The sequence below is a fragment of the Pavona decussata genome, unplaced genomic scaffold (assembly GCF_977016875.1).
Source record: "Pavona decussata unplaced genomic scaffold, jaPavDecu1.1 SCAFFOLD_137, whole genome shotgun sequence".
NCBI classification, from domain to species: Eukaryota; Metazoa; Cnidaria; class Anthozoa; order Scleractinia; family Agariciidae; genus Pavona; species Pavona decussata.
The window spans coordinates 1735148-1762968 of record NW_028145550.1 but is presented as its reverse complement, the minus strand read 5'-3'; the positions used below and the strand labels follow the sequence as shown (position 1 = coordinate 1762968).

The 27821-nt window shown below is 38.1% G+C and overlaps 1 protein-coding gene across 3 annotated transcripts; it reads right to left on the bottom strand.

The window, feature by feature from the left end:
* Window positions 1-219: 219 nt before the first annotated feature.
* On the bottom strand, window positions 220-24306 carry LOC146467270 (platelet glycoprotein 4-like). 3 transcript variants are annotated; one of them, XM_085126234.1, is made up of 9 exons: window positions 24198-24306; window positions 16888-16926; window positions 13087-13293; window positions 12015-12101; window positions 10609-10764; window positions 6594-7380; window positions 5390-5808; window positions 3821-4021; window positions 220-2007 (listed from the first exon to the last, which is right to left on the bottom strand). In XM_085126234.1, exons 3-9 carry the CDS (start codon window positions 13246-13248, stop codon window positions 1876-1878), a joined length of 1944 nt encoding a protein of 647 aa, XP_084982360.1. In that variant the 5' UTR covers window positions 13249-13293; window positions 16888-16926; window positions 24198-24306; the 3' UTR covers window positions 220-1875. The 3 variants fall into 3 exon arrangements, with proteins under 3 accessions (XP_084982360.1, XP_084982361.1, XP_084982362.1); XM_085126235.1 differs by lacking the exon at window positions 24198-24306 and adding an exon at window positions 17037-17213; XM_085126236.1 differs by lacking the exons at window positions 16888-16926; window positions 24198-24306 and adding an exon at window positions 15855-15989.
* Between the last annotated feature and the right edge of the window lie 3515 nt (window positions 24307-27821).

Sequence of the window (27821 nt, the reverse complement as noted above, 5' to 3'; positions counted from 1 at the left end):
CGCTCGCATTATCGGAAAACAGTCCCATTTTTTTTTCCTGGATCCGAACTTGCTTATAAACATTGGGAAAGTTAGTTATCTAACGAAACGTTTATTTCATACTTATCAGTTATACAAACTCACTTTCGCTTACTAAACTATTAAACTGATTATTAAAATCGGGAAGAAAAGATAACATTCAGAGGGATGGCATGACTTTGAGCTCACAGGGAAAACGTATTTTATAACAACAATTTTATTATATATGTATACACTTTTAAAATATAATTTACCCACAATTAGCGTGGCTATTCGAGGTGGGTAACGGTAACTGATACTAATACAATGCTCGAAAAAAAAAATAAAAATAAAAACGAAAAGCAAAACAAGGAAAACATTAGTATAATAGTATAAAACATTTATTAGTAATAAGTTACCAAATAATAAAAAGTTAGCGATAGAAAATTATAGTGAAGTGTATAATAATCACATATAACAAAGATGATTTCATCGAAATGATTCATCTTTTCCGACCCTTTTTCCTGTGTACTGAAACGTACGCCAGTTGATATAAAATACAAATTAAAGGTTTTACTAGCACGAGAAGGCCTCACACATGCCACTTTACGCGGTACGAAGAGGACTGCTCGAGGTCGTAAAAAATTGTAAGAGATAAAATGGCAGCAAATCGAAGCTAGTCACGCTGGAAAAACAGGCTCCTGAGTTTTTTAACAATCTACAGCTAGCGACACACTTTGAGCTTCAGTTGGGGTAGCCCTGGTTTATTTTGGGTCCCTGTGCCTAAGGGATAAGGGGATTAATTTCAAGGGCATTAAAGCTATGACAAAAAAACTTAGAAGGCAAATAGTATGTTAAAAAGGCTGCCTTTGAGGTCCAAAAGATTGAAAAGATGACGTCATATGACTTGAAAATAACGACATTAGTACTGGACAGGCGCCTTCTTGAAACCGCATCTTGGATATCGATCTCGATGTCGGTTTCCCAGTAAAAGCTCAGTAAACCGTTTAAATTGTCTCAGAAGTAATCAAAACCAATAAAGAGACGCTGAAATGGCATAAAATGTAAAAGTTTTGAAGGTAAAATAAATATCTCATGAAAAAGGTAATATCCAAAATCTTTAAAGCCTGATGGCTCTCAAAATCTTGTTGCCATGACAACATCAAGTCACCTGATCAATGACCTTTTACATCAAATTACTGCAGATAAATGTTAGAGAAATTCACAATTGGGGGTATTTGCTTTTCTATTGAAAAAAAGTTTCAAATGTCTGAAGTCCCTCCCGACTCCCTTCTTAGGCTAAATAGAGTTTATAGCAGGAGGTTGATAGATAAAGCCATTAGGATTAAATGTATCCCTAACTTGACGAAATACGAAAGACTAGTGTTTTATTTTATTTTGATTTTAGCTTAAGACATGAATCCAGCTCCTGGATATTAACCCTAATGACTGCCAGACCAGACGTTACTTATAATGTGGAAAAGTACGTTTTTATGTGCTGTTCAAGTGTGTTCCTAACTATAATCGTTGCCAATTGAATTCAGGGACACTTGGCCTTTTTACTATGCCTCAGCAGCATCAACATCTTTGCTGTAAGTCGCTCATTTACGAAACGCCCCGAACCCTGTTCAATGATGAGCATTTAATTACCCTTAAACCTGTCACACTCGATGATTTGTCTTTGCTCATCAACATTGTAGAGGGGGCAGCCAGGTCTAGACCGGTTCCAGCGAGGCCTCTGTCCCGAGCAATTTGGCCAGGACTGTAGCTTTTGAATTTGAAATTCTAAGGTGTGACTGGGTAGTTCTCTGTTAAGGTCCTTTTGGTAGTGCATGCGGTTTCTTTTGTTATATGTACACAACTGCGTAGATGGTTCAATCACGCAGTGGTTACAGAAGTGCCTTTCTTGACAGCAATCACAATGAGAACCACACCCACAATAAGTAAGATTCCTCCAATCACAGGAAAGGCCACAAGCAAACCGCAGGCCAATCGCAGTCCTCCAAACAACTGCAAAAAGATAACATACCGACAAGTTAGAGCAAAGTTCTGATAAACTCCATCACAACGTTGCAGTTGCGCAGATTTTTAAATCGAAGCAATCGAGCCACTGTTTCCATCCTCGTTCCCAGAGCCTACGATCTTTTGGTCAGCGGTTGGATCGTAGGCCCTGGTAACAGCCGTTATACGTTACTGGATGTCGTGAATTTCACGACATCCGGTAGCGCACGCTCAGTGTGATAAATTACCAGTATTGGGAAGTAAAGACAAATGCGCAGAAGCGTAGCATTTTTCACCTCATAGCGCTTCAGGTTTTCGAATTCGACAGCCAATAAAAAAGATATTTTTGGATGGACCCAGAGCCACTCGTTCATTAATTAATTAAAAAAAAAAAACGTTGGGGCTCTGGGGATGAGAATGCTGTGTTTCGGTCTTATCTCCGCTTAAAAAATCGACGGCAGTTTTCCATAGTCTATTCTCTTGTTGATAAAAGAAGCAGAGACCGATACAACGTAGAATTACGTTTTAAAGGTTACTATATTTCGGCTGGCCAAACCAGCTTTCTTCAGGTATAATGAGAATTTGCATTGCGGCATACGCTTATATAACAAATATTTGCGCAATAGCTAACGACATGCAATTAATCCCCATAGAAAAAGTCTACTCTAACCGAGACTCAATCCGTAAGGCCAGGGAAGCCTTTTTCAATCACAAAAGGCAGAACACTTCTTCCACATGGCCTCAATTTTCGCGAAGGAATTCACTAGCTTTTTTCCTTTTATTATTTTTTATTTTTTATTATTATTGTTATTTCATTTGCTTCATATTTTATACTGTCAATCACTTTAGTTTTATGTAGTTCCGCTATTACGCAAATATTTGTTTTCCCGGTTTGGCCAGCCGAAATATAGTAACCTTTAAAACGTAATTCTACGTTGTATCGGTCTCTGCTTCTTTTATCATTTATATTTACGAAGCCGATCAGATCAACAATTGATCAAACGTATACCAGCAGGATTATCGTCCACGGTTTTTGCTTAGACTTTACTCTCTTGTTGAGCATAAAATTACGTCATAAAATGTTCAAAACAAGTGGAATCGCGAGCCGTAGGCGAGCTAGTGGTTTGACTCCCATGTTTTGAACATTTTATGGTCAATACGAGTCTTAAAGACCATAGAAAACTGCCGTCGATTTGTTTTCCATAATAACACTGAAAAAGTAGAGCAGACTGATTGGCTTTATTTTCCGTTGAGAAAGCATGCGTTACATCTGACGTCATTTTTATTGTCTGTACTCTTATAGACAATAGCTACGAGCCAATCAAGCGCCCGGAAAGTTTGACAGTTGTTATGTAAAGTTCATTGGAATAAAACATATAGTGTCATTTTATCAGGCAAAGGCACTCGGCAAGGCAAGAATACGTAAGCATGCAATGTTCTTGGAAACTTCCTGTTGATCATTCACATGACTCCCGTTGCGTGCCATTAAACTAAAAACAAAGTAGTTACTCTGTGCTCTGGCCAACCACAACAGACGTAAACAGCAGAATGAATCAATTGGAACTCTAAGCAAATACATGTCACCGTTGAAAAGCGCGGAAAAACTCTTGCGAGCAAGTCACGATTGGTTTGGGTTTTGCTTCTCTTTGTTTGAGAAAGTGGGACGAGTTTTGCCAACCAATCACAGTGCACAGTAATTCAAAATCAAAGCAAACGCGATATTACTCTCGACACTGAACTGAAAACCGCTCTACTATGCAAGACATAATTACAAGATAGAAAAATTAACGATCTTGCAAAACTCGTCAATAGATTTTTTTACCTTTGAGCTGTATTCCTTAGCTGAGTCCGCATCAATACCTGCCGTCGTTTCTGACCACCAGATGGGAATCAGTTTGTTTACGTAGCTGACATTCAGATGCCCTGAATGGTTTGAAGACAGCGATTGAGGGAGAATTACTCCGTTCAGTTGAATGCGAAGTTTGAGTTCCATAGCTGTCCCGGATATTGGCTCAATGCTCAACTGCGAGAGATAAAATAAAACATTTTGCCAAGGTTATTTCTATGCCCTTCCGAACAATGCAACATTAATTAATGCGAGCCATGCCGTAAAACACTCACAAACCTATGAAGAAATCCGTTTCACGACTCACGACAGCCGTGAAAGCCAAATACATGTATCCAATTTTACAAGACAGGTGGCTTCCGCGACTATACCTCGTGTACAATTATATGAGGTATGTGGCTTTTATGTACGCCACACAAAAAAAATTTAATTAAAAGAGATTTGAATGGTTTATCCTGCGGTTTTCAAAGAAATGAAATATAGTACTTTAGTTTGTGTAGGGCTGCATTATATTCATTTTCGTTTCACGTAAATAAATTATGTCAAGAAAGATGGAAGGTTACTCTTGTTGAGTTGTGCATTGCCACAATTTTAACAGCTTAATGGGGCTAGACTACAAAAACTACAAGGTTATGTTCTTAAAAAAAAGAGTAGTTACCCAAATGGACGGGACACGAAAAGGGCGTGATCATGAGTACCCATACAAGGTGCTCCCCCCCCTCCCCCGAAAAAAAAACATACTAACAAGCAACCCTTAAGAATTTCATTAATCTCGGTGACAGGAACAATCCCTGAACTGCACGCTGTGGATTTTTTTTTTATAACGAGATAGTGAGCGGTGTAAAGTGAGCTTAAACTCCCGCTCAAATTGAAATAAGATACTGTTTTCAACTGAATTGTTTTTTCCCTTGGTTAATTAACTCAACCATTCTACCAATCAAAACTCTTATTTAAAAATAATGAAATTCAAAGATTGCCGGAGCTTGAGAGGTCGTGCACAAATTATTACCAAGATATAAAGTGACGGGTAAATATAGGACAAAATTAAGTAAGACTTAATAAAAAGTTACACAGGCTTTTCAACGAAAATAAGTTCAAAAAGCTGAGAAATATCAAAACGTTTTAAAATTCTACCCTACATTTTGCTAAAATCAATTTCTTTAATTGTATTCAACTTATGAATCATTTTACTAAGACTTGTGAGGCATATTTTCCATGGGAAAAAAAGCTATTGCATAAACAGTTGCAAACAGGACGCAAAAGTATGTAATGCACTTATAACCTTTCGTATATTAATCAAGTTAGACCTAAATTTTAACTCTTCGCATATCTTGCAATGTTGTATAATACCTTGGGTGGAGGTGGGGAATGGGTGGGGAATGACGCGGTAAATTCGGCACCAAACTGTTCTGTTTTACAGATCATGTGCAGCTTGGTGCCTCGCGCCTCAAACAGAACCTTCCAGTTACTATTCCGTGTTTTGGGAAAATGATTAAACGTAGGATCACTGGGATCAAACAGTTTTTCTTTCACTATTATACTTACAAAGGACTCGTATTTCTTTACGTCTGGTTTTGGAAGATTCAATTCCTTGTACAAAGACGGCTCACCATGGAGAAATCCCGGAAGACTAATGTACATGGGACCTCCAAAAATCCGGGTTACGTCAAATACCCCTTGGGTAAACACTGTGACATTATTAACTTCAACAGCAGACTTTCCAAGCACGTATCTGTGCATGGGGATTTGATATACTTCCACGTCTTTTTTGTAATCGATGGGAACAGCAAAGCGAAACTGTGACATGAAAAGCTCGTAGCTTGAAGCCAGTCGTGTATACTTGGTAGTGCAAGGTTTCAAGCTCTCCTGTCCAGGAAACTGAACGTAGTAACCACGAACCTTCAGCTGTTCTTGGGAGGCATTGGGGTATAGAGCTTTATTAACTTTGTTTTCTCCACCAACGGCTGTGGAAAGAAACGGAGGGAAATCAATCTCGGAGAGACTATGGGTAGTAAAAAAAAAAATCGCAGAGTGACGTTGATTCAAACTTGCACCGATACCAATTCCATACATTATACAATGCGAAAATGTTTTCATCATTGCAAGCTATGCATTGTGATAATGTAGAAATGTCGGTCTAGCGCGACTGAATTAAGATAATAAGGGTTCTTTTCTCGAGCAAGAGAAAATAGCAATGCTCTTCGTTGCTTTATGGTACTAATGCATCAGTCCAGTGGTGCCCATCTTCCCTGACGCATTCAGTCTAAATTGTGCGGTCCAGGGGACTGGCATTAGCTTACGGCCTGGGGCATTTCACAGCCTCGTGATTTTTGCTTCATAGCACCCTCACTTCTTTTCAGTGATAGGTTCACCAGCAAAGACAAGGATTTCCGATTACCTACGCCAAAGTAGGACAATAATGAGATGGTAGATACCCAGAATTAAAGGCACGATAATAAGAAAAGAGACTTATTTGAGACTTAGTTTGCATTGAATTAACTTTCATTGGAGTGAATAAAAGCCCCTGGGGATTCGAACGGCTCGTTTTTTCCGACTGTGGGGCATTTGCCGGTTTGCATTCAAAGAACCCTAATGCCAGGGAGGCGGTCCGGTGAGGGGGAATAACTGCTTCATAAGCTCGAAGTGAGCCAGCCTCCCTTGTTTCTAGGGGACTCGTATTACCTCCTCCCCATACAATACGAGTCCCCTAAAAACGAATGCGTGGGAGGCTAAGTGAGACTTTACTTACCAGCATAAGTAAACCGATCGCCTTCCGTAGATTCGCACGTGTAGAATGTGGAGTTCGTCCCAGTTGCTTTCGCTTGTTGTTCGTCAGTATGCGTGCCTACTGAGCCCGGCACGGGTATACCCGATGGATATTGTGGAGGAAAAGGCAGATTAGTCATCACATAACCAATTATTATATCACTCTGTTGTCGTGTGGTCGTGAGTCCATAGTTTTGGCTCTCCAGATACCACAAGACATATTTAGGCAGTGGATCCGTAATGAATTGTGCAATGGCCAGTATCGATACATTGTTACTGGTGTTAAAGCAAGATTCTGCTTGTGGACACAGTAGACGATCAATAATTGGTTTAACATGTGAAACGAGCTGGGGAAACTTCACGTAAATGCGAAGGTTAATTGCAAGCCCACAGTCTTCGGATGGAAGTACGGAATTGTTCCCACAACGTGCAAGCAACGACGGATTTGTAAACGGTCCAAATTTGGAGGGATTCATGAGTGCGCTGTACAAACCGCTCATGTCTCTTAGTGAGAAGTTTCTGTGAATCGGTGAAAAGCTGGGTTTGGAATTAACCCAAGAACCAAAGGCAGGATTGAACTGGCTTGAGTTGAATCCCAGTTGGTTGTGATCTTTTCCCATTTGAATCAAACTGGCATTCTGGCTTCCCGTTGTCGCATTCAACCCACGAAACAGAAGGGTCAATACAAGCGGTATGGATACTTGGCTGAAGTACTCCGCAGATCTAACTTTTTCCATTAGCCCTAGGTAGGCTGCATTTAGGACGGTCAGCTAAAAACGGAAACGGCAAGAGATCATTACAAAAAGGAAGCTGGACACTCGCTCCTGTTTATTACCCAGTCCGTATGCAATACCACCTAACCTATTTCATGCGATGATTATAGTGGAAGTGTACGAAGCTATCCCAATTTAGTATAATCACTCAGGTGATTATAGAAATTCCGTTGATCTGATTGGTCGAGGATTGCGTCTTATCCTGCTATAATCACCTTGCGCTAGGTGATTATAGCGAGAGCAAATTTGCGGGAGCACTAATTTTCAAAATGGCCGCTTAGCGACTTGTTGATGTTTCTGAGGAGGAAGTAAATAGGATGAAAGAAAATGCAATTCCGAAAGGCACTAAAGATGCAGCTAAGTCCGGGGTGACAATTTTCGAAGGCAAGATATGAAAATTTTGCTAATTATAATATAAAATCCTTGTAAATTGCAGTGGAAATGTTGTCGATGTCGATGGCTTAAAATGAAAACAACAAATTAAGCTTAAGTTAAATTCGCGCAAGATTTTCTTTATTTAACAGAATGATTTTCGTCAACAAAACGAATTTAAGACAGAATTCGAAAGCACGGAAGTAAACGAGATGAATAAATGTCTCTTTAAGTTTTACGTTTCAGTGGGGAGAAAAGACGGCAGTTTTTATAATCTGAAAACCAGTTTGTTGTCGGTTCGAACGGTTCTCGACCACCATCTATAAAAGTCACCGCCTCACAACAACAAATTTTCTGTTTAGTGAAGCCAGTAAAGGACTTAATTCAAACCTGAAGCAGTTTATCTCCGAGGGCAATTCATAAAAGTCCGTTAACCGGCGAAGCCATCAAGAAGAAATTGTGCGATAAAGTGATTCGCTAACACTTACTTGTGAACAGCCTGGTTCATGTCCATCTGTTTTGGTAAACGGGTCGGAGAGACACAACATTCATTCACAGAAGTCAATGCTTCGTCTCAATGAAGCGGCAGTTAAAGAATACTGACATGCTGCTTGAGGCATGTGCAGTTTATCGATTGAGAATGTGATTTCGATTGAGCATGTGATCGGCAGACTGTGCGTCTCTGTCCTTGACGCGTCACAATTTGAAACTGAACAAACACAAAATCGACATTTTTCGGACGGTTCTTGTTTTTCTCTGATAATCACCTGAGTAATTATACTAAAACAATTATTCGCCTCAGCTCAGTAAATATTGGTGAATATTTAACCATTATTCCATGAGCGCGCGTTGGATATGAGATGGCAAATAGCCAACGAGGCGCAAAGCGCCGAGTTGGCTATAACCAATCTCATATCCAACAAGCGCGAATGGAATAATTTTTTTATCAAATTCTCCGCGTTTGGGTATTGCTGCTGAATCTTATTTTAAGTAAAAAATTTCTTTCAAATTAAAACGACCGGATGTTGAGGCAACTTCCGACCAAAGCGACAACGTAATGATCACATGACACGCGCAGCTCTTTGCGAACGGAGTTGAATGAAAAATCGAAAGCGAAGTAGGTCGGAAACAGCTGGACTTCTCAAATTCAAGAAACGTTCAAGTGTACGGGTTGCAACCTTTCTGAGAAAAGCATTCAAGTGCTTTTGAAGTTCCAGCTCATCGAGAAGCGTGATAGTTGTGCACATTTAAGCAAATGTTTTGCTGTGTGGTGCCGAGCGAAGGAAGGGATCAAGGCCGTTTTTTAATGCTGAACTGAATTCCTCCAAGACGTTTTAAGTGTACAAGGTACAACCTCACTGAGACAAGCATTCAGTGCAAGTTTTTAAACTTCAAGCTTTTCGAGAAGCGTAAGAGCTGTGCACGTTTGTGCAAATGTTTTGCTGAGTGGTGCCGAGCGACTGAAACAAACATTATGACGCTCGCACGGATTTCATAGATGAACTTTTGTTACTGGAGTCCTCGTAAATGTGTAGAAACATAAAGGAAGGCGTTAAGCTCTTCTTGAGAAATTTCTTCGATCGGTTTTAACCTCTTACCGCCAGGATTTGCAAGCGGAAGCCATCCTCAAAGTTTTTGAAGGTAACCGGTTGTTATTGCTGTTGTTGTTATGTGATCTAAATCGTAAAATCGTGCAATTTTTCTGATATTAAAGGAAACTTCAGAGATACGTACCATTAAATAGTGTCATACCTAACTTTGTGGCTTTTATTGTTGTTATATTGAGATGGCATTGTATGGTATTTCTTTCTTTTCTATTTTTTGCTACATTTTTCCGAAGAAACTTTCGCTTCCCGCCGAAAAAAAAATTAGCTTAGCGACACCTGGGGCATTCGTTTTCAATATAAGGTCAAACTACGGAATATGAGCTGATAACCGAGATTTAGTGAACTAATCAGAACACTAGAAATGCAATATCCGAGGCTGAGAATTTAATAATCACCAATATTTACTTCCCCTTCGGCGAATAATTATCAAATAATATTAAGTTTTTTCAACTGAGTAAATAATTAACGCAATTTGGCCACCCTAACGTTTCCAACGCTAGCCCTTATAATTAGGAATTTTGATTGCGTGTGGCTTATATAGTTAGCAGTGGAGTTACACCAATTGGTGGAAGCATGGTAAAGTGAAAATTAAGATAACATTAGTCGAATGTGAAGCGTTCGTTGATTCTGTGGGGATTAAGAGTACCAATTTTTTTTAAGAAAGGTTGGAACGGTTAAAGTGTCGAGTGACTGGCTTAGATGCATCAACTCAGTTGACAAAACCAAGTAATTACTTCCACTACCCCACCGACGCTACACCACAGATTCAAAATATTTTGAAGACATTGTACCCCAAACAATCGGAAACGGGCACTAATCCTACTATCAACTGATTGAAACTAAGAGCATAAGCATAACCCGATCTATTCAACAAAGAATTTGCTAAAAATGGTTTATTTCAAGTTGGTTGGTTTGAAAGTTGGGCAATTCTCCATAATTCAACGTGCTCTTGCAGGAGTTTGTGTAGCCAACCAGATTGCTAGTTTTCCTAAAAGTCGATTAATGGGTAATGCTTATCATCATTCTCATAGTCGTCAGCATCAGCACCAACATTATCATCATTATCATCATAATCATGTTCACCACCACCACCATCATCGTCGTTGTCGCCATCATCATCATCATCATCATCATCATCATCATCATCATCATCATCATCATCAAGATCATCATCATCATCCACATCACAACTAACACTGCCCAGCGTACCCCAAATTTGTGCTTGTTTTCAGGTAAGAACACTGACCTTGTCATCCTTCGTGCATGTCGGACATTCCTTCTCTGTTAGCGTCTTGTTGAATTTGGCTTGGTCAAAAGATGTGCTTGTAACTTTTCCATTTTCGAATTTAACGTAAACTTTCTTTGATTTTGTACTGTAAACGTATGGTCCTGTTTCCTTGAGCTGAAAACAACAACAACAACAACAACAACAGCAAAAAGGATTATTACTCAAATTCACGATGGTATATACAAGTACTCAATAAACTTGGCTCTGATACGAAATCCTTTCTCATTTTTCGAATCCACGCCGTATCGGGATAAATTGAATCGACCAAGAAGTTTTTCCTAGATCGCCCATATTTCATCTCCACCGCTACCGCTCGTCAACATTTTACAAGCGGCCGCTTTTCGGTTTGAAAACGAATAAAATCTCATTGATCAGGCCGGTTACTTCCAGAAGTAGAAATGTTGTGCTAGTCCTTTTTGTTATTCATATGTTGACCTCGAAAAGAACTAGGCCACCTTTGACGGCAAGCCACTGGAAGTTTTTGGAGACATTTTTGTCTCCAGACCTCTCAGAGTCTTTTTACTGGTGGGTCGTTAAGCCCTCCGAATGTGAGATTTGTAGTGCTCTTGAGACGAGAAACTGAGTTACTCTAGCTCCTTGCCACAGATAAGAAACATTTGTTGTCATGTCTGTGGGTTGGGACTCAAAACGCACTAAAAGGACGTTTTCACATTTTCATCCCTTAAAGTCCTTAATTTTACCCTGTCGAGTAAAGATGGAAACCATACGACCTATTAGAATTTTAGAAACATTTTTGTCCAGGCCTTTTATGCGCATGCGTGTCAAGTATTATTTAAATTTTTTTCTTTCAATATTTCAAGTGCAAGAAAATATTGGTATTGAGCTGTTCAAAATTAAAAAAATCTGCATGATGATTCTGTCTTCCACTAGGCCAGTGATTGTTTGGCATAAATACCAATATGAAGATGCATTCAAATCGAACTTTGTACTACGAGACTGTAAAATATATTAACATTATTTACATTCTGTTTTGTCTCACATGCGGATGCGCAAGAAATTTCAACAAAAAATGTTCGAACCGTTTCAAGAAATTGTCTGAAATTTTATTTAACATCCGAAAATTATAACCGCGAACATTTTCCTAGTCAAAGTAAAATGACATAGCTGGAAATTGGTGAACTGGTGAAGATATTAACCAAAAGTTTCAAACGTCGGTTATCGCAATCCTTATCTAGGTGGCGAGTATAACACAGTGTTAAATAAATAAATAAATAAATAAATAAATAAATAAATAAATAAATAAATAAATAAATAAATAAATAAATAAATAAGTAAGTAAGTAAATAAATAAATAAATACTTACACTGAACTTGGTTAATAAGTAGGTAATAGGCCTAAAATACCTTTGGTTTTTCTCCTCGATTGAGAAATCCGTCCTTGTTTGTTATGTTCCAGATGTAAACTTTGGTTGTAATGTCAGTCGGTCCCTCCTGTAGAAATTAATGAGTCGTTAGAAATAATCCCTCGAGGGCACGTAAGATAGGGGATGATTGATAGCCAACAAGGCGCGTGGCACCGACTTCAGGCTATAATCATACCATATCCAACAAGCACGGGTGAAATAATTGTTTGTTAAAAATAACCAAGAAAAAAGTTGTTAAATGATGTTCAATTCATTTCGCAGGAGGGACCAGAAGACGATTTAATTGTTGCTATTTTTCGAGCCTGCTATAATTATTAAATAAACCCATTCAGGCGGCTGGTATATCGGAGGACAATGTCCGAAGCTTAATGATTCTCCGAAAAATGAACAGATGGCCGGGAAGCGAAGCTTCGAGGGAAACCGTGAAATTTTGGGAACAATCTTTCAGCCGGGGGAATTGTCATCCTATGTGCAAGAAAGCAGATTGAGAAGGGTTCTTTTTATTTTAAAACCCTCCGACTGATTAATTTTCTGAAACGAGCCCTTTACTTTTAAAATTAAATACAGAGCAGCCGAGTGATGGTCAAAGCATGATTGCCGATAAACAAATCCAAACTGGCTAGCTCAGTCAATTTTATTATACTGTGCGGATTAGGACCTAAAAATTGAAGTTCTTTCTTGCCGAGAAAAAGCGTGCGACGAATATCAAATCGGACGACTGTTATGGTCTGATAACCGCCGGCCGATTTTGACATGCCTTGTTTTTCATCCAATGAGAGCGCGCGTAAAATTATCAGTAAGTTATAATGGCTGATATTCCACGGTCGCTGAGTCAATCAAAATTCTAGAATTGCAAAGTCTAATGAACCAGTTTTGAATATTAGGAAACACTGAATATTGCATCACACTAAAATTTTGTATGCCGTTCACATTCAACGAAGAAGCTAAACAGACCAAAACGGCTGCACTATTCTCCATGTAGCTTTTATTCCATTTCCTTCTGTCAGACTCGCTTTTCTTGATCGTATTGAAGGTAATGTTGAGAGACTCACCCATATTTTATATCCAGAGCTGTCCTTGTTGTTCACGCATGTTGTGTCTTCTACTGCCTTTTGTGCCATATTCGTCAACAATACTCCAACGATAACACCTACTACTATTAATATAACGCCAGTGGCGGCTAGTGCTACCCCAGTAACCTTCTTGCTACACATGATAGGGCAGAGTCGGTTCAGCTTAACTCAGGTGTGTTAGTGGAACTGAAGAAAAGTAAAGATTTACATCGCCGTTATCATGTATCGTTATCATTGTGCATTTTAGTTAAGTTTTTAATTGTAACGCACCACCCCACAAGTTGCAGAGCTCTAACTTATTATGGCGCTAAATAAAGGCTGGCTGTCCGTCCCATGGTCTGTCTGTCTGTCTGTCCGTCCGTCTGTCTGTCCGTCTGTCTGTCTGTCTGTCTGTCTGTCTATCTGTCTGTCAGAAATGTGTTATGTGATTACGTGGTGTAGGTACTGCCGTGTCCGAAATAAAGTTCAGATTTGACACGAAGTTAGCGCGGCACTTGAGCGGACCAATCCTTGTTACTGTACTGCCATATGAGAAAACGAATGGTTGTTCCTAGAATGGATCATCTACAACAAGGTTTAGACATCTTATGATGTTTACACTATTGAGTATTTTTCATCCTCATAGTCCTGACATAGACGAGAATAGAAGGGTATTTGTTTGTAGAGAACTGAGAGACTAAAGCTCCACTTAGGAAGAAAACAGCGTTTTAGGGTTAAGCTCCGATCTTCCCTCTGTAGGCTAAGGATTGATTTGGTCACCATGTTCGGTTTGCAGTCTCGTGGAAACTAGGACATTATGGTGATTCCATTGTATTGCATTGCACTTTCTTACTGCGCATAATTTCTTGCGTCATAAGCGCGCGTTTAGCGTTCAAGCGTTGGAAACATGTTTTCCTACGTGCTGACAAGCCTAGTCAATAACTAAATGGCTATTTCTTCCTGAACGAGCATGGTGACCTATCTTTGTTATCTCGTTATTTTAACTTAGCTATTATCCTCTTTATGATTAAAAATTTCTAGGAAAAATTGACGACAGAAAAATGAGTTATTGCCAGAAGTAAACGAGCTTGCCCACCACTCGCATAATATAGTGAAGAACTCGTAGTACGCAAGAAACGTTCTGGGTCGATACTGCTTCATATTTGCTTCGCTGCCAAGAAATTCGCCTTTAGTTGCCGATTATGCTTCATATATTCTATGTATAACGTTTTCCTAAGTTTTTCTTCATCTATGTAACTTCTGTTACCATCAGACATGACAATAACTGATCAAACAAACTCATTTTTGGAATCGAATATTGCAAGCGATTATAGGGTAGATTGGAAGGATCGTAGCTTCTTCGCGGACATAGTGACCTATCTTTTTTATTTCATTTCTCGAAATAGTACATACTAGTGAAAAATCACAGAAGGTTTGAGAAAATTTTCACGACAACTTTAATTTCGCGAGAATCAACTTAAACTAGGTTCAACGGTGACAAACATCGATACAGCCTGCACAATGATAATTTGTCGGATTTTGACGGCGGATATGTCTTTCGAAAAGTAATTATCTTAACACTGTTCTTATAAAACATAGAGAACAGATTCACACTACAATTGCAATAAACCAAATTTCAAACAATTTCAAACATAGAGAAAAGATTGACGCTATGACTTCAATGCTATTCTAGCCGAAAATGTGCAGAATGGCCTCGAAATTACGAGCGACATGAGAAGATATCTGACGAGACTGGCGTTGTAGCGTCTACAGCGCTCCAATAGTCTCCATCAGCTGATTGGTTTCACCTAGATATATAACAGTAATTTCAGTTAAATTTTTTGAAAGTCCGTCAATTTCGAAGTTAGCCAAAACGCTATAACTTAGTACTGCGATCTTCGCCATGTTTGCTTCTCCCTCCCCTGCAAACAACTAAAGGTCTGTTTCTGTCGTACGGATACGACCGAGTAGCACAAATTACAGTAAAAACCCACATATAAGAACCTAGAATTTTTGGGTTCAGGCTGAATGGGTTCCTATATTTTGGGGGTAGTTTTTTCCAAAGTCAGGCTGATTAGGTTCTAGTAGGTTCTTATTTGTAGGATTTGTCATAGTGATACAAAAAGTCAGGGCACTATACAGATTCAAGCCCCAAGACTACACCAGTATAATTTTATACAGTACTACATATTCTATACTCTGTATTTAAATAATTTTCAATTTTGAAGTTTCTTCATTGTACTACATACTGTATTAAACAAATAATTTTCATGGACGGGTATATTTCTCAGAAATTTCACAATTTCTAACAAAATCCAGTATTTTGGCCTTACAATAAGAGTGGTTTTTTTTTTGTATAAGAACCTATTTTTCTTTGCCAGGCTAAATAGGTTCTTATATATTTGGGTATTAAAATGCCCAATTTCAGCCTGTAGGTTCTTAAATCACTAGGTTCTTATACGTGGGTTTTTACTGTAGCTTAAAAAATGGCTACTCAAGGCGCCTGAGAGAAACAGGGTGACATTTTAAATTTAACCAGTTTAAAGTTAGCGATTCGCTCAATTTACTCCTTTTTTTGTTTCAAAGTTGATGTGGCTAAACAGTTGTCCTAAAAAGTACTGTAAGCTGATTCCCCTTGAACTAATTTTCCAGTAAGATACTATCATCTAATATATATATTACGTCGACATGATTCACCGTCTGGGGAACTTACTGACAACGTACGTACCGTTGATATAAAGTATTTGATTCCATTTAACTTCTATTACCTTTTCGTAATAATCTTTGCTCCCCTTTTCTAAGCTCGCACTTTTCTCGTAACAACTGCGAAGTTTTTTCCTCCTCTAAAATATATCTCTCGCGTTACCATGGTTTGCCTACCAAACAAACCACATTTCTATTCTTTCGTAAATAATCTCTGCTCCTCTTTTCTAAGCTCGCACTTTTCTCGTAAAAACTGCGAAGTTTTTGTTTCGCCCTCTATAAATTTATTTTTCTCGCGTTACTATGGTTTCATACCAAACAAACCACATTTCTATTCTCAAAAAGGCAATGCTTCCGTTTTTAACAGTGGTAATTCAACTCTAATGCAACCACCTCTTCTTTCGTCCCTTCTTTCAAGCTTACACATGAAGAAAAAAATTGGCTTAGTTACGAATATTCGGTTCTCAGTTGCTGTGGCTATCAACTATCACAAAACAAATAGCAGCAATTATGGTTTCATAGTTCTTTGAACTAAATGTCGCAGAAGAAACATAATTTTTGCCGACACTGGATAAACTATCCCGCCTAAGGCAATTTTTTTGCGGTTGTGCTATTAATATTTCTCCGCGGAAATAAAAATCGGCGCCGCTTGCAGGTTGAAATATTCAGTTTCAAGACGCAAGCAAATGACCTTCAATAACTGTGAAATCGTTTTTGAATATAAAGTAGCTTGTTCAACGAAGAGAAAAGTTAAAAGCAAAGGACGATATATGCAGTTTTTCGGTTAATGTCATGGCTAGTTCTCTTAACATTTATTTCAAACTCGTTCACTTCAGAACGAGTCTCATTTTTTAACATTCGTCTCGCTCCCGAACGCAGTTCTATTTGCATCTAATATGAACTCGCTCATTGTTTAATTCAATATTGTAACCTTTCATGTCGAGTGATCTTCCCCCTTTGCAATTCAGTACAGGTGCTAAAACAGGAAAGTGCAAGAAGCGCAGAAAATCTCTCGACATGGTAGCTTTTAACTGAATCTTCACGAATCCTGCTATATATATGATTCAATTAAGAAGCCTGACATGAGATGAAACCTACCTTTTCCGCCTGTCCACTCAGACTGCTTCAAGAATATTGCTGTGAAACAAAATAGTGAGCATGAATTAATTCTTTTAGGATGAAAATGATTCAAACAACTTTCCTGAGTAAAACTGCTCGCCTGTTAACTTGATTTGGAAGGAACTTACCTTTGCGGATTTCAGTTTAAGGGAAGCATAAAAACAACCCACCTAGCCGTGTGGTAAAAACACTTACTCGAGCATTAAAGCGATCAGCGATTGGAAACTATTATAGGTAAAAACGAAATGTGAGCACAGTTTATTTGATCACCTGCGCGCTTGACAGCTAAATTAAAAACAACTGACGCACACAGCGGAACAATAGACTTCTTGTTCTAACTCCAACTTTACATAATCCCTGCGCTGACAATAAATGCAATACTCTACTAAGACTTTGAACACCCACTTATGCGTGTTGAATTCGAGCCTTACTAAGGCAGCTTTTTTTCTCCAGACAATTTATTTTTTTAATACTTTATTTGTATTTTTCTCTGTTTCTCAGGATTGATGATAATTTTTTTCAAAAGTGGAGTAGAAGAGAAAAAAATTAAAAGCGACTCGACATGCATGCGTTTTAGGTTAATAATGCTCTTGTTTGAGGGCAGTTTCATGCCTCGTGCTCAAAGCGTGCAGAACGTAATTCAAAAATTAAGTTTTTCAAAAACGCGCCTGTCTGTAGCGCAGTGTTATAATAATAAATAAGATATTTTAACAGGGAGCCCACGTCACAAAATGTGGTTTTGCGCAGTGTTTGAATCAACTGAAAATAATTAGACGACCGCACACGGAAATAACCGCCTACCACAATTAATGAAATCGCTCTTGTGACAGTTTAAAGAGAAGCCATTATAGTTTTATAAACAAATGCCGGTTATTCACAGTGCAAGATGTTGCTAAAAGTTGATCTAATGTTCTTCAAAAGCGGAGGAGCCATTATAGTTTTATAAACAAATGCCGGTTTTTCACTGTGCAAGATGTTGCTAAAAGTTGATCTAATGTTCTTCAAATGCCGTGTATAGCAAACTTGATAGATAGCTTTCTATTATCGCTATTTCAATTTTTATCGACTATTTTCAACAATTTCATCTTTTTATTATCATTTATTGATTGCTAGAAAGGTTTCGTTGTAAATGTTTTACAGTGAATAGCTATTTAGTAAGTGTAAATTTTTGACTGATTTAAGTTGTATTCTGGCTTTTTAGAGGACCACAATATTCGATAGTAATTTTAGTTTCAGTTACATGATACCTTCCTCAAATAAAGTCTTACCTAATGCGCATCGTGCACCGACCGTCCCTAGGCAACGCAAGGTTTCATGTTTACCTAAACAAACTGTAAATTCAATTACCGGATAAGGAGAGTCGTATCTTCTAGACAAACTCCTGTCGTTCCAAATTATACACCAACATAATTTTGTAGGCCTTTCAGTTTCAACCTCCCATCTTACGCGTTTGACGCACATACTTAAATCTCCGTCGAATGTTTTTTTTTTGTTTTGTTTTGGTTTTTCTGCTTTTATCATTGCACCTGCGTTGTTGTTGATCATTTTACAGTATTTACCACAATATTCAGCATGAAATCTTCTCGTAAACGTAAACTTTGTGCCATAAGTAGCTCTAATGGATAGTCAGTGGTATTCATGATGCACTTTAGCTGATTATGTTTTTATCCATTTTCACTCAAACCTGTCTTTCTCGCCAACGAATATTTTCATTTTTTCTTGTTCTGATTCAAACCTGTTTTTCGTAACAACAAAAGTTCTCATTATTGTTTTTACATATTTTGACCTAAACCTGTCCTTCTTATCAACGAAATTTTTTACAAATATCCAAAGTAAACATTAAATGGATTACTGTGGTAAAATTCTAAAGTGCAGCCATTTCAATGAGAGCAACTGAGCAATAGCGTCGTGTCAGTGGTATTCCCAGCTAATTTAGCTGTTTGCTCTGGTTTCGATCGATGAAAAATGAATGTCATCGTAGAAATAGGACTACTACGAAATCTTTTTTTCAGTGTTTTATATAAAATAAACTTTGTCGTAAATGTGTTAGTTTTTTTGAGTTTGGTTATAGCTTAAATGTATTGGGATTTACAACAACACGTCCTATAAATGAAGCCTATAATTATGCGCAACCACTGAGGAAACGTTCATTGCTCATGGCTTTCGCAAAAAGTTATTCAAGACAGTAAAACGACAAAAACGGCGAATTGCCTCAGTTATTTTTAACAACAAACAGTTTATATTGGACCGTAAAGTCCGTATTCCTTCATGTAATTAGTACTAAGATTCTAAAGTTGTCAATTAGTCACTTAAACCCTCGCTTACTATTCGAGTAAAAACGCTCGTTATATATCCATCGACGGTTTTTTAAAGCGGTATCTACTGGGAAATGTTTCCCGTGCATCGTACTGTAAACGAAAAACCGGATTTCGTCAAGTAGTCTGCATGAAGACAAATGCAATTATCCTATTGGACTCCAAGAAGATCCTGTTGAGCCATAGTAACACATCCGCTGGCGTAGCTGAAGTGCATTGGGCATCATAAGAGCAGCTGTCTTGCTAAGGTTCAATTTTTATGGCGCATTATATTTCATTGTCCAATTTAACTCAAGCAACAGCTAGAACTGAATTCTGCCACAAATTACAGGAAATCAGCCCTCGCAACACACATAGAACAAATAATTCATTTACTTTCAGAGGCGATTCGCCTAAAGGCCAACAAATTGCAATCTACTCTCATCTTAATTATATTGTAACGCATTGGATTAGCACCTAAGAAAATTAACATTTCGTGTGGTGATTGGTCGATCACAATTCATCAAAGCAGGCGTCGTGGAGCGCGTGTTTTGGGGCGGATATCCCCAGTAAAGCTATAATGTTCCTTTAGAAAGAAAACCCAAATCCTTTATTTTAATATTTCGATCCCCAATATTGACAAAATTCGAAATTGAAAATAATCGCAGGTTTCATTTTTCAAAGTACTTAAAATTAACTTCACATCATCAAATTAAGCTTCTCAGTGCTCAGCGGTCACACGGTTCAAAAAATCATTCTTTGAATTTTAGGCCTACACTGCAGCTCAGTCTGTCCGAGCGTAGCCCGATTTCTGTAGCATGGAACAAGTAGGAGTAGCCTTTTTTACATACATAAGAATCTATTTTATAAGAATATCGAGGCTGAAATTTACGAAATTATAAGAACATTTTAAGAATAAACCCGTGGCTGAGATTTTAAGATAATATAATTTTTTGTGTTGAAAATTTGTAAATTCAATACAATTATATGTTTTTAACTAAACCGTATAAAATTCTGCCTTTCTCTAAACGGCAAAACTAGCCAATAAAACGATTGAAACCTGTACTATTAAAAGGGCACCAAAACACTTGTAATTGATACCCCAATACATTCCAAACCGAAAATGCCATACGCTTTAATCTAAGAATATTCACAAAAATATTTTCAGCCTAACATCGGCAGAAAAATACGATATTCAGCCTGGGCCAGAAAAACAGTATTCTTATATATACAAAAAAGAGTCCCCCCCCCCCCCCCCTGGAAAGGATGCTAGTCCATCACAGGATTACCCCCCCCCCCCCCCCCTCAGCAGTATGTCGCCGGTTGGTATTTAACCTTAAAAAAAATCAAAAGCTTGTGTGAACAACCTAGCCATTTCATAAAGGCTGTTTACCAGATCTCAGGACGAGTGCATTAAGGTCAGGCCGAGGAAACGCTTGCAGAGGAAAGACAGAAGAAGGGTCTGCGTGTGTACTCTATGGAGTGTAGTTATCTGACCTTAACTCAAGACACACCATAACCCTTTACACTTTATTTATATTCAGTAAATGTTTTTGAGTGCTCTTTGTCAAAGGTTGATTTTGTAGCGTTCATAGTGACAGGAAGTGGAGATTACAACCATATATAGTTTTTAAGAAAAGAGAAAGACCTTTCCATTCACTAATATTTCTAGATTGATGGGTGACCCCCAGGGGATTTATAAGGTAAAATATACCATATCTTTGTTCCTTAAATTTGGCGAAAATACACTATTTTGCTATGCAGGCTGTAGCTTAATAATTTAAGCTGGAAGCAGTGTAATGCTTTCCACATTTATGGCACGATGTTTAACTATTACTGGAAAAAATTGTGTTGCGTGCGGTGAATGATTTGCTTCGCAGGTGGATATGAACATGCTACTTTTTCTTGCTTTAAACTACCTAGGGCGTACAAAGTTTACTAGAAATTGCCACAGATTATTACTGAAGGCTAGCTGTTTTAACTGGCTACGGCTAGGAAATAGCTTTATCGAGGGATGCATTTAGAATTGATTGCCTTATTATTTAGGCCATTGTCTCCCCGTACCAAACAATTAAAGTTGTCGTTCACCGGTGCTAACGCTACTGGAAACTTATGTTAAGCCTTGCCATCGTGCTCCCATCGCTTTCTGGATACAAGCAGGTGTACAAGACGTTGTGGCGTAGAAAATTGTTGCTTGGAAACCGATAAATAAATGATTAAGAACTAATTCACCTATAACTTGACGTTCTTAACACAAAAGGATGTGGACTTGAATCCATATGGATGATGCCGTAGTCGGTATTTTCTAAAAAGAAACTGCAACTTTCTCGTACTAATATTGAAATTTAGAACGTTATACATATTATAGGTAAAATGGAGGCCCGCAAAGTTAATTAGGCGATAGCGCCACAAAACAATGGTCCTCAATACTCCGATTATTTAAGGAAAATATTAACGATGTTGGAAGGTTTTTTTTCATAAATTTTACTATGTAAACAAGTTTTGTTAATCAGGGACGAAAATTTTTAACCAATGGATTGGGATCTCCCACAAAACGAACTCCTCAAACTTTCAGACTTTGCAGCCTTATCTGTAAAACTAAGTCAGTGATATACCGATTTTATTGTTTTCTTCAAAAGCTTGCTACATTCTGAAAACTTTCTGGCGGCATGAGAAAAAGTTATTGATTAGAACTTGTATTAGTCGAAAAACGGCGTTTTTTCATTTACTGAAAATTCTACTGGACAACTTTCCCTCGAACTTGTCTATTATAAATGTCATAGTGATTATTGCAGGCATTCAAAAAAATTAGGTAGGTCACCTCGGAAAATTTTGAGTTAAAGGGAAATGTTTCCTGTAGTTCGCGCAATGTTAAACTGTATTTTCATTTTTGGTGCGATGCGACGCGCGCGAATTTTGACAGGAAATTTGATTCATTCAAAGAACGTGAGCATCTTAGCTTACCGCGCGCGTGACCGTATGTCAGTATGTGTAAACAGACGATTTTTCGCGGTGCCACCACTAATTTCGCGGGTAAAACGGTGATGACATCGTTTACTTAGCTGCCTCAGGCAAGCTTTTCGAGGTGAACTTACCAAAGACGGTTTTAGTCGCCGTTTTTATGTACAAATAAATATAACATATCAAGGATAAGTTACTCGGAAAACGAACGCGAAAAAATCGTTTAACATTTTCCAAGGAAAATTTTCGGGTGTAAGATCGATCGTGTTAAAGCGGTCGGCGGGGAAAATTTACCGAACTTGTCAATGATGACTTATACCGAGAAACATTTTGCGAAGAAAAACTCGTGTATTTTGTAAGCCGAGATTTATTGGCTTCCCTGGCAAAAATGTTTCTAACTCCATCCCAAAAAATATATTAATGGCCTAAAATATTTTGTCGATCTATTCAATTGTAGTCTTTCTTGTGAGGCTGATAAGAGTTCTGAATAATTCATGAATTAAGACTTGAAAATTGGCTCATTTAATGAGTGGTGAACATTTCTTGAAGCCTTTCGTGTCCCTTGATATAAGTACAAAGAAACGTGATTACCTCAAACACGGTCAGCAACAAGTTATATTGCGCAAAATTAACTGCTAACAGTGGTTTTAATTGGTCACACAGTATTTTAACATCTTCATTAGCAGTCAGTTACGCGGCGTTATCGCAGGGGTTCAAAAAATCAGCTGGCGACAGCGGAAGCTATTTTTCAGCGGCCATAACTTTTAAACTGTCGATAGCCAAATCAGACCTATGCACATTGTAGGCCAGTGTTTTAATACTGAAGTAGCGACATTTTTTTTTCAAATAATGTTGATTTACATAACCTGGGGCGCTAATTTATCAAAGAATATGTAAATGTCACAATCTCGACTAGCGAAATGAGTTTTCTCACAGAAGGCAAGTTATTATTAGCTCTGACAAATCTTTATATTCTTCTATTGCCTAAATGTCGCCCCAGTGGCTTAGCAGAGTGGAAAATCTTCGCCCGTTTATGATTAATCTTCGGGGTTTTAATTTAGGAATACAACGCAAGTATGGGTCGGATTATTTTTTGTAAAATTAACACGGAGTTAGTTTAAAATAATTAAGGCAAGATTAGCAACTCGCATTTAAATTATGGCCAATACCAAAAATAACATAAACACTTGCATTTTGCTCCAATTTATCGCCATGTGTACTTGAAAACACGAATACAAACGTTTTGATAAGTATTGCTTTCAACTCTTTAAGGCATTAAAACCCTTGGAAACGCTGAATCAGTTAACAACGGTCGCTCTGACTTTATAGTCTGTGAATGATTCCAAATGAAAACCTGAAAAGACGAACTTTGGCAATGCAGGGTGTTTGTAATTTCTGAGTCTGTGGATGTAATCCTAAAGTATGAAATCCTGAAGTATTAAAGAATTAGTGATCAGTGGGCGAATTTCGCAAACGGCTTAAGTCGTTAAAAGCGCAAAAAGACCGTACTAAGCCAAATGTAGACTCGACTCAGCTGGATAGATGGCCATTAGATTGTATAGCAGATGGTGTTTGTTTATCCATATCCATCGGTTGTGCTTTGTATTGCAGGCGGTTTATTACAGTAGGTTTATATCCGAATATACAGTGCAATGCTCTCTACTGAATAAAACTAGGTTTCAAAAATGAATTTAAAGTTTAGCAAGAAAGGACCTAGCTCTCTTTCGCAGGCTGCTTCGTTGCGTCTTAAGAAAGACTCGTGAACCAAGGATAAATATATTTTGAAAATGTTTGTGTTCTTGAATTTATATAGCATAAAGAGCTAAATGAAAATAGGCAAGCTTCAAAATCTTGTAAATTGTCTCGAGGTTAAATTTTTCTTGTGGCTTCTTATGGGAAACCACAGATCGGAATTGGTATTTTAACAATTTTCCTTCGTACATAAACACCGAACAATCCAGGCAAAAAATTGCTTTTTATCTGTACATCATTTAAATTTTTGCTACATATTCTTGTGCATTTTACAAGACTTACCTTACACCGTGGTCAGTAAATGGATCTTCAACAAAACATTGAGCTTCCTCTAGTTGCCAAGGAGTAACTACGTAAGTGACCACTTCAATAAGTACTCCACTCCGACTTGATAGCGAGGCTCAATAATCACCCCGGCGTCGCCATGTTTGTTTTTTATGTGGGCGTAAGGGGCATTCGATTCTAATTTGTCGAATGGAATACGATTTTCAATCAGCTGAATTTTCCCACTTGCTTTTGTTGTCGTAAATACGTACTCCTTCAGATTTTAATGTTAAGTTACGTTTGCGCCGGAGATTATCGAGTAATTTCCTCTTTTCTAGGTAAATAGAAAAGTTTTCTTTTCAACGTGAAAACGCACTGATTGAATTGATAAGTTCATTTACATTGACAATATTGGCGAGGTACCGTTGTAGATTTTCTCAGAAGAAAAATACAGATGCTGTTAAGTTTGTTTATGTTGTTCCGTTGGTAACTCAGGTTACCGGCAACGGTGGGCGTCACCGAAATGTCTAACTTGTTAAACCTTCACTGCGCTTGCTTTTAATTGACAAATGCGTTAATTATTGAGAAACTCTCTTTGTTGGCTTGTGCTTAATGCAAACCGTATTTAAATAAATGTCGGTGTTTTAGTTTGTTTTTCTTAGTCCCAACTGATCACCGCATCTGTACTGTGTCAAAGCACTCTCTTTGTTATTGTTAATTATTATTCATTTTCGCTTAGCGAGTTTCACTAGCCTGTTTTTCTTGTTTTCCTCACTGTCGACCCAATTCTTACTTTCCGCTTCACGTTCTCAGGAGAAAGAAACTTCTGAAAATAAAAGTCACGTTCCATCGAAAAAATCACCGCCGATATCCATCTGCAATGGTGAATAAATTTATAGACGAGGCAGACATTTTGTAGACGAGGAAAGGACGTTTAGGCGGGATAGCACATCTTTCGAATTTTCGTCAGCTTTGAGGCACCATAACTTCGTTCGAATTGACGGATATTTGAAATTTTAATTTATGTTTTAGCAACAAGTTATGTCATTTACGTGACCGAATCACTTGGCTGAGGCAGATTGATTGGCGCGCCTGGGGGCATGCGCAATAACTGATTAAAGGCTGGTTTCCATATGATCGCAGATCGCAATAAGGTCTGTGATCGTCTGCGATCATATGGAAACCAGCCTTTAGATAGAACATGGTTCTATCTTCTGCGATCGCGATCACCGGACCGCAGACGATCGCAGAAGTAGTTTTCATATGATCGCAGACGATCGCAGACCTTATTGCGATCTGCGATCTGCGATCATATGGAAACCAGCTTTAAACTGAATAAAAGTGAATGATCATCACAGTAATTTACGCAACTTAAGAAGTTGCGAAAAGAAAGCCTGAAAAAAAAAATCCAGGCTTGAACGGGATTCGAAACCACGAACCATGAATTCACGACCATGGTCACTGTTTCGAATCCCGTTCAAGCCTGATTTTTTTTCAGTTTTCAGGCTTTCTTTTCGCAAGTTCTTAATTTGCGCGTATAACTGCGATGTTCAAGTGTATGAATTTCATATATTTATAAAACTTTTACACTTGTTGTTTACAAGCTGGGCCCGGTTGGTTTTACAACCGCACACAGAAAGAAACTCTATGACTGGAAGAGTTCCTAAACCAGTTCAATAATCATCATTAAAGACTTCTAACGATGTATTTTTATTTTTTAAATTATTTTTCTTGATTAGTTTGAAATAACAAGGGACCAGATTGTTAGTAAAAAGTGTAAACGTTATATAATCTTGGCCCCTGGTTCAGAATGAATAACACAACGTCTATCAATCAATATATCCGTTTAACGTGTCCTTCATGACTCATTATAAGTGTTACAGCAGAAGAACAAAAGTGTTGTGAGCATACAATCGTTTTGACTGGGGTATCACTTATTTCTCTGCGATTTATTTTTCAACCTAGGACCACAACTGCGCACGCGTCCAGACCCACTGAATATGCTGACTTGGGGTCATCCCAGATGGGTCTTGTCGTTAACATCGGTGTTATCAAGACGCAAGACGCAACCTCGGACTTCAGAACATAATGTGGTCATAGCGTGGGTTGACCTCGTTTGCGAGGTTTTGCTTGATTAAAATTTTTATTTTAGACCAAGTTAGTAAGCGACAATTTTAATCCAAAAATGGAGTAATGCAAAATCTAAGTGAGGAGTTATGGAAATAACCTTCAGTGGCACTGAAGGCTATAGTTCTTTTTTTCTTATAAACTATATTTGTGATAGGTAAGCCTTTTTTAATGATGACTTTACTTAATCCTCAGAGACTTTCTGCGGTCTGCATGAATTTCCAGATATGACGTCCAACGCAAATCTCTAATTTGTTTCTAAAAGTGTTTTCATTTGCTGTTGATTTTAATAATAATTAATTACTTTACTTTTTGAAAAAGGAAACAATTTAACAATAACGGTAACTAATTAATGGGCGTAACTCAAAGAATCCTGGTAACTTGTGACGGGAGGTTTTTCCACTCTGAGCGAACGGGAACGTTTCGGGCTATTCTGAACTCCAACGGGAAAAACTTCTGTGACAATTCTTGGGGAAGATTAACTCAAGGAGAGATCGCTTGCGAGAAAGGGCCGTCACTCTCTCGAGGTACCAAGATCTAGCCGCAACTGGATGCAGAATGAACAGCAGTTTATTCTCGAAGGACGAACTGACATAAGTTCGTCCAACAGCAAAGATTGTACACATGTAATCACTGCTGTAATCACCGATGTAATCACTTGCGCTACATACAGAGTTGTATACATATGATTGTACGAGTATCCATTGTTAACAGAATACAATGCGTGTGAATGTGAAAAGTAATTACAGAGGATGTGGCAGTACTTTGAATAACGCGTAGAAGATTAAAAAGCTAAGCTTTAGCACCAAAACCTCACTATTGAACACTTGTTAAACAAGGAGAACTTGCACTATTCAACTGTCCTAAATTAAAAGTTCTTGAGGTGCGCAACGTAGCAAATGAGTTTTCCGAAGTGTCAGTGAACGGCTCGTGCCGCGTAATTACCGTTATCACAGTTCACAAAGAAACTCACTTAGTATTCATGACCAAACGGTTAAGCTATTCATACACAGATCGGAACAGGATCCGTAAAGGCTTAAAGATAAACGGCAAACTAACAAGTTGTTGATTAATTCCTATTGAATACTGTAGAAAACGCAATTACAGAACGGAGCTCATTTCAACACTTCTAGAACTTCCAAGTTGATTAACCTTATTCATGTCAACGAAGGTAATTTGAAAATACTTCCTAGCATAACTACTGTTGGTTTTCTAATTATTTTCCCTTTAGTAACAAGCATTATAAGGTTATCGAGAACATTTGCACAGCTCGGCAAATTATTGAAAAGCTAAAACGGAAACTAAGGTTACCATTGCCCTGAACTATACGATATAGAACCAATAATAACAAAACCTTAAACCACAAAATATACTTGGATATTTATGAAATATTCCCTATAAATTCGGATATGAGCACAATAAATATCGGCCAAAGTTTCCCTAACATACGCCTTCCCTTAAACCTCGACGTCCACGTCGAGCAAAATAAGTAACACTCACTAACTTGTTGTCAAA

Coding starts and splice junctions, on each gene's coding strand:
- LOC146467270 (XM_085126234.1), bottom strand. CDS start 13,248: ATGTGTAGCAAGAAGGTTACTGGGGTAGCACTAGCCGCCACTGGCGTT. Junction 7,381..10,608: donor CATGCACGAAGGATGACAAG/GTCAGTGTTCTT, acceptor TTCCGTTTTTAG/CTGACCGTCCTAAATGCAGC. Junction 2,008..3,820: donor CTAAGGAATACAGCTCAAAG/GTAAAAAAATCT, acceptor ATCTTTTTGCAG/TTGTTTGGAGGACTGCGATT.